The sequence below is a fragment of the Lacerta agilis genome, chromosome 3 (genome assembly GCF_009819535.1).
Source record: "Lacerta agilis isolate rLacAgi1 chromosome 3, rLacAgi1.pri, whole genome shotgun sequence".
NCBI classification, from domain to species: domain Eukaryota; kingdom Metazoa; phylum Chordata; class Lepidosauria; order Squamata; family Lacertidae; genus Lacerta; species Lacerta agilis.
In genome coordinates this window covers 94,710,104-94,721,026 of record NC_046314.1, presented here as the reverse complement: position 1 = coordinate 94,721,026, position 10,923 = coordinate 94,710,104, and the positions used below count along the sequence as shown (strand labels likewise).

Here is a 10,923-nt window from a genome sequence, read left to right as displayed (position 1 = left end):
AAAGTAAGGTATTATTTAAAAAAATTCTTAAACCTATACAATTGGGGAATGCACAAACTGAGATGCCTTTAAAAGGACTGGTCAATTTCTGTCTTAAAAGTTATCCTTAGAGTCATGTGGATATGCATATCTTTTACAAATCCCATTTTCAAAGCAGCCATTTTTCATTAGGCCCCCAGTACAACACATAAACAGGGTTTGTTTTTTTAATCAACCAGTACTAGATATGTTTTAAGATGCTACTACTAATACTATGGAGTATAACCTACATGAAATAGGGTTCACTTTTTCATGTATAAGGGAAAAAATTCCTCAGTCTACCTTAAAAAAATAATTCTGCCAACTTTGGCTTCCTTTATGGTTTGTAAAACATTCACATTCACACACACAATAAGTAGAAAGGCTTCTTCCTGGATTTCTCTAACACATACTGATTTCCAAATGGAGAAATGGGTTGCTGAAGAACTCAATTTTAATTTTTAATCAAAAAAAAAAAAGCAGCATCTTGGCAGAAATGTTGATACTGGTTCTCCAGAGTTGTTGAAGCATCGGTAAACTTTTCGGTGTAATTCCACTAAACGTTAACACAAGCACATATTGTGTTGGGACGGCACAATTATATCCTTTCAAACAGGCAGCCTAGATTTAAGTATTGTGACCAGAACAGGGACTTCAACAATTACAATACTTTGCAACTTGTCTCTTTAATGCTAGTCTTTCTTCTCAAAATCAACCTGTGGTTGAATCCAGACTTCACTCAGCACAACTTTGGGAATTACAAAGACGATTCAAACTGTTTGTTAGGATCTTCCTCAAGCTTTACAGTAGGTATACACTCTGATTTAGTCCTCCTGGTTTTGTGCTGTGAAGAGTCAACGGCTATTTCAGAGAAAGAAATAGAAACGGAAGGGGACTTATCGGTCTTCTTTGTAGTAGTCTTTCCCGTAGTTCCACAACACTGCTTCAGAGCACACTGGGTTCTGCAGGGAAGTTCACATTTGGTTACAGCCTCCCCAATAGTAAACTCAGGCTGTATGGTTGTTGCGTGTATCCCTTCATTATGAAATACCTCTTTAATATCCTTCGCAACTTTTAAGTAAGTTTCTGGGTCCTTAAATTTAATGTGAGCAGTGCCAATGATCCTGCTTCCTGCTAGCTGCCAAACATGCAATTCATGGACAGCTTCAACTTCTTCCAGTTTGCGGAGTTTCGCATTTAAAGAACGAATATCAATTTGTTTCGGAACTGTTTGCAAAAGGATGAGGGCGGATTCTTTAAGAAGTGGGTAAGTTGTATAGAGCAGAATGCAAACCATTATGAGACACAATGCAGGATCTAAATATAGAACCCAGCAGGGACCAGCTACAGGAATTTTCCATAACTCAGTTGTATTCAATCTACTAGATAACTGTGTAATGTTTTCTGCACAATCGTCATTGATACATTGGTTAATGCAAGGCCCATCCTTAGGGCAAGGAGTCCAGTAAGCGTAAAATACTAAAGCATTCACCACAACAATAACTGAGCCCAGGGCATCTCCAAGAACATGAAGAAATACTCCACGCATATTGAGTTGACCACTAGTGTCTTCGTCAGGTTCTATGTCCAGAGCGGTGTCATTATCAATATTCCCATTTGGCTGAAGTTCCATTTGGTTCTCTTTTGCCCCATCACCTGCAAACACAAGAGCAACATTGTTACATGGACAGGAAGCCTTGTGGAGTGGGTTAACAGACTACTAGCAATATTGGGGACAATATAATATTTGGAGGAGGGGAGTTATGGAAGGCAGTTCTCTTTGTAGAGTTTTGCAACCACTAGTATACACACACCACATTACAGAATAATGACTTGTAACAGCAACCAAGTCAGTGGTTTTTCAAACACTACAGAGAGAAGTCATCTTTTCAGATCCCAGACCCACTTTTAACAGAAACCTGTAATAAGGAATCTCAATATTAATATTTTAATAATATAACCATCTTTCTGCTCTTCTCATTTTCAGGGGGTGGGTGGGAATATCCTAACCCAAGAGGATAAAAACAACAAAATGGTGGTATTACTGCTAGTCTAGATGCCCCAGTTATGGGTTCTGACTTGCAATCTAGAAACACTGATTCAGAGCATTCAAAGGATTCAATGTATTCTCAGTATTCCTTATTATAACACTAAAGTAGGTCACTATTATATCTGTATTACAAGGGAGGCAGCTGAGAGAGGGTGGCTTGATGGTGGCAGAGCTAAGAATTGAATGGAGGCTTCTAAGTTCAGAATCACAACACTACACTAGCTCTCATGCATTGTTTTAATAAATTAGGTAATGATTCAGTAAGATTGGGTGGAAAGGGAGGGAAGGTTAAAGGAGCATGCAGTCTGTGTGCAGCAAGGAACGGGGAGAGATTTGAGACATTTCATTATTTTCCAAAAAAATACAAGCTCCAGTCTGCACAACAGGTACCATCAGTTGAAATAATGCACTACCATGAACTATCATGTCACAGATATGAAGCAGCTTATACATGCCTACATGTCCACAATGACATGGCAGAGAAGCCATGTCACTGCAATGGCAGGTGGCGTCTATCAAAAGAGTGGCAGCTGTCAAGACCATATGAAGTCAAATGCCATTACTGTAACCTTTGTTATGCAAGTATTATTTTGAACTGGAAGTTATTCCAACTTTGAATTGTATTGAAACAGACATGCACCCATCCTACTTTACAAGTGTGCCCTCAATTCTGATTCAAATAAAAAAGACTGTCCCAGATACTAATAGTTTTGAGAAACCTCTCTGCAGCTTTTTGACACAAGCAATTGTTCTCACACTGGAATATCATACAAATGGGTTTGCTGATACAAACCAGCCATTACATCAAAGGAGATTTTTCTTTTTGTGAACTGCAAAAAGTTTTTGAGATATTCACGCATGGATATCGACTGTGAGCAAAATTTTGCTTGGTGATTTCACCAATATAACCGGTAGAACTGGAAACCATCACAACTCCCACACTTGTTTCACCAGGTAAACTCCACCTATATAATGTACTTTACAAGTCCCAGAAGTAGCATCCTCAAGTGAGTTCAAGAGTTATGATCATGCATACCAAAAAGAAGACAGCTTTTAAAAGTAGCAGAAAGTCAAGGTCTGCTAACAGGTATATGCTTAAGATATGAACTAAGCACACTGATACATCACTTTTAGGCTTCATGACCTGCAACTATAGGAACTACTCAAGAAATCCTCCTTCCTGTTTTGCACTAAGAAATAAAGCTGAGTGAATAAGCCAGCATATTGCCTAATTGTGATAGTCTTGCTCTGCCGGGCCGAACATTTATCACCTCCAACTATTGCCAGACTAACTTTATGCCCCCCCCCTAGTATTTTGCAAAACTTACGTTCAACTTAAAATCCTTACTATACCTGGGGCAGGACATAGAAGGTTTGCCATGCTTGGCATAACTTTTTAAAAATATATTCAATTCCATTCACTTGCAGTTCAGTAAAGGAAATATAGCTGTGTAGTCTGTTGGCAGCTAATCATCCTTCAACTGTATGGACTAGCTTCAGTGGAAGACTCTGGGCTACATACAGCCCTAGAGGAACAACAGTGTGCTACCTAGGTGCCAATACTGAGGATGACTGGTGGGCTGTAGAAGACAGAAAGAGAGACCCTCTAGAGACAGAAAGAGAGAAGTTGGTCCACTTCTCTATGAAAGGGAACTTCGCCATACAACTACTTGTCCAGATCCTACCAGCTGTCATAATATGCCGCCTGACTATTATCCTATCACTGACTCCCTATTAAAACATGAAATAGAGGCTTAAAATAATTTAGTGGCATAACCTAAAATTATATTAAATATACAGTAGTGTATTGCCATAGATTCCCATTTATTTCTACAGTAGATAACAAGTTCTTTCATCTGAGATGTTGCTAGGATCAATTATGAGTTCCAGTGGCCTGAAATTAAGAGATGACTTTTCAAATACATAGGGCCTTTATTTTCATTTTTTTACAAAAACCAAATTACTAATGCTTTAATGAAAACAGAATTAAGCAAGAATACCAAAGCAGAGCTAAGTAGTTCAGCTGACATAGCAACGAGCAACAATGTAAACTTTTGTACCACTCCACTTTTACAGTATTTTGGTAAGATCCCAGGAAATTATATCTGGCTTGAATAGGTCTTTAATATTCTGACTACGCTGATGGTTTTGCAATATTTCAAGTCTCTAGAAGAGCTGTAAGCAACACTTATAAACAGACACTGTATTCTGTATTATCAGAAATAAAACAAAACTGCTTTTTCATAAGGAATTTTACATTCCACATCCATAGTCATGATCATTGTCATCTATGGATAATATGCTTCCTATTGCAACTTGGTTCCATTTAAAGACCTGGCAAAAGAGGAAGTGCTTCTAGTTACTGGAACCAATACCATGCAAAGGCTTTGGGTGCAGATCAGGAATGTCAGCAGAGTTCATTCTGCTCATCAGGAGTGTTGGGAAGGCAGTTAACAGAAGCTTCAGCCTTCTGTGAGCTTTGCCACTCTGTCCACTTTAATGCAACGTGTTAAACCTTACATAGTGGGTTCTGCAAATTTCCCCATGAGCCCAAATTGCGCTATAGGATATAAAGTTTCCTTCATCAAGCTGTAAAAGAAAGAAGGTTGATTGTAGGACCTCAATTGTCAAAACTGTTCTTGGAAGCCCAAGGGTTCCTCAGTGGCAAGAACATTAACAGCAGTAACTTCCTCTGTAACAGCTTGCCCACCACTACTGAATTTCCCCTGCAATGCATGGTCACAGGAACTTATGGTTCCTAAAGTCATACTTTTTCATTAAAGTAGGATGGAAGGCATGCCTGACCTGTCTTATGTGCTTTTAAATCTGCATCAGACTCCTCTGCAAGGTTCGAAGGCAGACATGCTGGATTGTCTCAGCAGACATCTTGGAAAGGGGGCTCTAAAGGTAAGAAATCTGAAAAGCATTGCTGTAGTCCCTTTCCTTGCGTTCTGCGAAAGCTTAATGCCACCAGCAAAGATTGTGAAATGTTGGTGGCTTTCATGTAGGGAATTCAAGGTACTTACACTGGTACCTCTGGTTAAGTACTTAATTTGTTCCAGAGGTCTGTTCTTAACCTGAAGCACCACTTTAGCTAATGGGACCTCCTGCTGCCGCTGCACCGCCAGAACACTATTTCTGTTCTTGTCCTGAAGCAAAGTTCTTAACCTGAAGCGTTATTTCTGGGTTAGCGGAGTATGTAACCTGAAGTGTATGTAACCAGAAGTGTATGTAACCCGAGGTACCACTGTATCCTATAAAGTAAGGTGTGTTCCTGTTCTGTACAAAGGGGTCCTTCCATAAAACAGAACAGAATACTGAATGGGTGCTGCAGCAGCTTCCCATAATTCCTGATGGTCAGAATGAGCTCCTTGACATTCCTTGATCTACACCCAACGCCTCTGCATGGTATTGGTTTCCAGTAGCTAGAAGCACTTCCTCTTTTGCCAGGTCTTTAAATGGAACCAAGCTGCAATAGGAAGCATATTATGCGCCAATGACAACTATCACCAAGACTATGAGATTTGAAGTGTGCAATTCCTTAAGAAAGGGCAGTTTCATTTTATCTTTGAACCTACAGAATGCAAACGTCTGTTTAGAAGTGTTGCTTACCGGCTCTTGTGCAGACTAGAAATATTGCCAGGCCGCCAGTTTAGTTGGAATATTAAAGACCTGCTCAGCCGAATAACCTGATTCTGATGGAGGCTCGGACCGCTTCCGGGTACCCCTCATATTTGGGGGTGTGCGTGAGAGAAGCCAGCCATCCCCGGGCAGAGGGGAGGCCTTCTCGCCCACCTCTCTTCCCCCCCCCCCCCCAGCTCACCTAGCTTCTCCAGGCTGACTCCATTGAAGCCGCTGAAATTGTCCACCAGGGTGTTGGTCTCCTCTTCTTTCTGCCGGTCTCCGGAAGGCTGCTCTGCCTTGACCCGGGAGTTGCCCCGGCGGCCCCCTCCTCCTCCCCCGTGCGAGTGCCCGTGGCCTCCTCCGCCGCCGTGCTGGTGGAAGAGACACAGCCCCAGGACGTTGACGAGGAGCCCTGCGGCGCCGACGCCGATGACCACCCAGGGCTGCTTGATCTCGTTGGGCTCGGTGAAGCGCTCGATGGCCTCGAGCAGGATGGTGAAGCAGAGCGCCGTCAGGAAGACGGCGTTGACCAGCGCGCCCATCACCTCAGCGCGCACCCAGCCGAAGGTGTTCTTCTTGGTGGCGCGGGTGCGCTCCGCGAAGCGCACGGCCACTAGCGCCACCACCAGCGCCATCACGTCGGACAGCATGTGGAAGGAGTCCGACAGCATGGCCAGAGACTCCGTCACCCGGCTCACCACCACCTCCACCACGAAGAACAGGAAGGTCAGCGCCAGCATGCACATCAGCCGCACCCGGCGGCATCCCTGCTGGCGCCGGACTGGAGCCTCCGCGCCCATCCTCAGCCGAGACGGAGGAGACCCGGCAGGACCCAGGCGGCGCCCACGAAGCGGCCGCTGTTGCCGAGGGAGGTGGTGGAGCGGCGGCCGGCGGCTCTTAGACTGCGCCTCGGCCGCTTCAGGCTGTCGACGCTTCGGCTTCTTTGCTTCCGCTCTCCTCAGCCGCCGCCTCCGTCTGCCGCCGCGTTCGAATGAGGACCAGTAGCAGCGGCACCGCCGTTCTTTGCAGACGGTTTGAAACTAAACTTTGCACCCGAACCCCCTCGCACTCCTTTCCACACGGAACCCCAGAGCCGCCCGCCGCGTGGGCCCGCCCACTCGGGGCCTCCTCATTGGAGACGGCTCCCGGCAACCGCGCCGCCCGCCGCGAAGGCCCGCCCACCGCCGACTCGCTCATTGGCGGCGGCCCCGGCAACCGGGCGGGGTCCGGTCACGCCTCCCCCGCGAGCTGATTGGCACCGAGACGGACTTGCGACCAGTCCCAACCGCCACGCCTACACGCGGCTTCGGGATTCGCCCGCCGAACCTCCGGCTTCGTCTGGGGGGGCGGGGGCGCGGCCTCGGGGGGCGTGGCGCTGGTTTCGATTGGGGTGACGCGGTCAGTCGCGGTGTACGGCAGCCTATCAGCTTTCGCTTTCCGCTTCTGCCTCCGCCTCCGAAAGAGTCATTTTTTTCGGGACTGGTGCAAAACGTGGTTGCGCTGAAGGAACAGAAGAGCCTTCTTCCTCCTTCGCCCCTCCCCTCCCTCCCCCCACCCGCGCGCATCGTCCCGGTTTTCCACACGGCCCACCAGTGGAACGCGGCATTTACCTCACAGTGGCTCTTTTACACCCGGCCCGAGCTTCCCCTTTCCGCCTCGGCGATACTGACCGGTTGACCCTCCCGCTCTTGGCAGCCGCTCCCGGACACGAGGCGAATGTAAGGAAGGAGGGCGCTGGGCTGCATGTGTGAACCTGTCAGTGCGCACGCGATACACCGCACTCTTCCCCTTCGCAACAACCAAGGGCAACGGTTCCCGAGTAACGATGTCCCTGTGTCCGTCAAAAGCAACAACAACATTTCCATACATTTCTAGGCTCCCCTGCCTCGGGGGCGCCTACATATCACTTGCCTCATCATCCTCTTGCAATGTAGGTCGTGCCGGGGGGGGGGAAACAGGACTGGCCCAAGATCGCCCAAAGAGTATTGTGGCACCTTATGTAACAATAGATCTTGTTTGCCCTTTAGGGTAGCCACCAAACACTCGTGCTATTTAGTCCGCTCACAGCCTCTCCACAACATCCAAATAAGTGAGCAAGACTCACCCACACCATAAGCGATATGGCAGGGTAGACCCAAACTATTTTAGATCATATTTACCGCTTTGGGACCTTACAAAAAGATCTTGGCTTGTGTTCTCCTATGCTCAAGCCTCCCTAGATAGCAGCCTGCCCAAAGCATTGAAGGTCCTGCTTTTCTTCTCTTGGATGATAAGGTGAATCCTCCAAATAACAAACAGATGCCAAAGCTACTAAGAATCCCAAATGCGCACACATTTCCATGTTGTCACCTCTCCAGGCAAAGCAATGCGTGTTCTAGCTGTATGGACACCACCTACCACACCGACTTGAGTCGAAATGTATTAATATCGGCTTGCATTTTACGCACAGTCAATGCCCATCCATCTCTGGCCAGCTTGCCGTATGATGCACAAGTGGTTCATGACATTCAGGCTTTGACAATACAGGCACTAAAACAAATATACCAGCCCTCCCATCTCAGTCCAACAGGCCCTGATGAGGCACCCCATCTTGTGCCAGATATTGTGACAGCCGTAAATTCTTCCGTAGCTCTGAAAAATGTTTGTGAAGGTCTGGAAATCCTATATTCAGCACAGAGCTATCTGTAAAGTGTCCATGAATCTGGTAGGACTCACAGATTTCACAGCCATCACTTATAGTTTAGGTATTAAACTGATTGATCCAGTCACCATTCAGATTACCACCCTGCTCTGAACAACCTAGGTTTTACAATAATTGTTTTGCCAGAATTTAATCAACCAGCCAGCCGACCATTTTTATCTGAACCATAAGTCTCAACAGAAATAAAACCATCCCCCAGCAGGCGGCTGTTACTGGAATTCAGCCATTGGGATGTGTAATTCTGCCTGGGGGCTTGTGATGCCCAGAAAAGGCATTTCTTTTCCATTTTGGCTATCTCCTCTGGAAGGCACAAGGGATGCTGTTATGGATAAAATCTTTTTTTTTTTTTATAAGATTTTTATTATTTTCCATTAGAACAAGAGAAAAACATAACATAACATAAACACCAACATTAACACAATAAAAACACAATACATAAACACATTCAAACAATGACAATAAAAAGAAAAAGAAACTTATACAAACCTTAAACTAACTCTTATCTTCGTACTTTCCTTATTTCTATCTTCACTATTTGGGGACTTCCCCCATTCCCTCCACTGTTATGGATAAAATCTTATTTGTTTTAACGAAAGCCAAGCATCACAGCTGACATAACACCTAATATAGCTTTATGCTATATTAGCTCGCCACTGTTGGCATTGCTGCAGCATGCTTTCAAGAATCACCAATACTTTATAATTTTAATTTTATTACTACTTCCTTTCTTTCATAACTTTAAAGGTAACTTTCATGAATTTGGGGGTTTGTGGACTGAGAACAGGCAATTGTTTAGTGATCTGTGGTTTCTCCACAAGAGGGGTGACTTGAGAATATATTTCAGCATAGCCAATAATAATCAAATTCCAAAATTAACTGCCTGTTTACACTGCCAGTGCTTCAACGTCTTGCATCATTTCATTTTAAGGATATTAAAAGTTGCCTGTTTTCCAAATGGTGTTCTTCTCAGACAGTCTCAGTAGATTAAATCTCCTCGGTGAATAGTCCACACTTGAATTGTGGCAGTTAATTCCAAGGTCATCTGGCAGTTATTCCTGATAATAATCTGGCTGATTCAGTTATTCCAACCATTATTTTGATAATGGAATGGAATGTCCCTCAAACCAACTTTTGCCATTACTATTCCAAAAAGCAGCAGTTGCGAAGAGAAATTGCAATGGCTAGAACTGTTAGAGCAGTTTACTCTTGAGTAGTCCAGTGTATCTTAATGAGAGGATAAATTGTTTGGAGACTGCTGCAGCAGGGCTTCCCTTTGTACACAGATTCTTAGCCAACTGCTCTGTGATATTTCTTGCTACTGCTATCTACCCGTATGTAGCAACACAATTGCTTGTGGTTACTTTAGATTAAAGTACGCACTAGCTAATTCTATCTTCCGCTGGTTTGATTGTGTTGCCTATTGAATCAAAATGTCAAGATTTTACACTTGGAGCCAGCTAGTTGTGGCTGTTGTAAAGTTTTGGTTTGGCTGTGAGAACTTCAGGTTCAAACATGCTGCTGAAAGCCTCTTCGCAGATACAAAGTGACAAATTTTATGATTGTTTTGCTACTGAGTAAGCACTTGCTAGAAGTATGCAATTGTTAATCTAACCCTCCAGCTAAATGTACCTGAACAATATTTTTTTAAAAAAACAAAACAAAACACCATAGGTTCACATAAAAATACAGGTATCACATTCTTACATGTGGATCATGCAATGGTTGATGCTGTTACTCTGCAGTTAAACATGTGTATCCTGCTCCTCTGCCAAGGAATTAAGTTCCACCATATCATCAGATGTGAATTTAATTCTCTGTCATTTGGTAAATTGTGGATTTTCAATGAAATTGATTTCTTTTAAGGCTGTAATACTTTGGATAATGACAAATAATACAGATAATTATGAATTTCAAAGGATGGCTGTGTTTTGGTTTGCGTACTGTTTTGGAAAGTGTGAATTTGATAGATTTGGCTTTAAATGCATAATGAATCAGATCTTTTCTCCATCCCTATTTAGAGTAGAACCACTGAAATCAATGGGATTAAGTCAGTTGTCTCCATTGATTTCAATATGCCCAAGCTAAGTATGATTCAGTCAGGTACAACAACCAAGTAGAACTACCTTCCAGTAACCATAAATAATGTTTGGTCACGATGTCAACATACCTTGGGTCAAAGCAATAGGACTTTTTAGTCCAAAGGCTTCTGGTTAACTTGTATAGGTGTGATCTAGGTTATAGAGGTGGCCAGTTCCATATTCTACAGCTCTATGAAAAGCTGGTTCTCAAAAGTCTGAAATTGCCATCTAAAATTCAATCTGAAATGTTGTTTCCAGTATTGCCTGAATGAGGAAAAAAACACAGCCTATTTACACAGATACGAAAGGGCAACCTGCTTCCCAATGCATTTCTAGGCACTGACAACCACTTTTCTTCATAATGATGTTTATTTCCATCTTAAGGGATGCAGTGTTCTCCAGTTTAATAGTATGTGGAAGCTACAGCTATCCATTAACAGTATATGTATTTA

General features: G+C 43.9%; 1 protein-coding gene across 1 annotated transcript; it reads right to left on the bottom strand.

Moving 5' to 3' along the window:
• Positions 1–629: 629 nt before the first annotated feature.
• Positions 630–6,717, bottom strand: SLC30A1 (solute carrier family 30 member 1). The gene is made up of 2 exons (XM_033144822.1): positions 5,892–6,717; positions 630–1,674 (listed from the first exon to the last, which is right to left on the bottom strand). The coding sequence occupies exons 1-2, from the start codon at positions 6,490–6,492 to the stop codon at positions 776–778; spliced, it is 1,500 nt and encodes a 499-aa protein (XP_033000713.1). The 5' UTR covers positions 6,493–6,717; the 3' UTR covers positions 630–775.
• Positions 6,718–10,923: the final 4,206 nt, after the last annotated feature.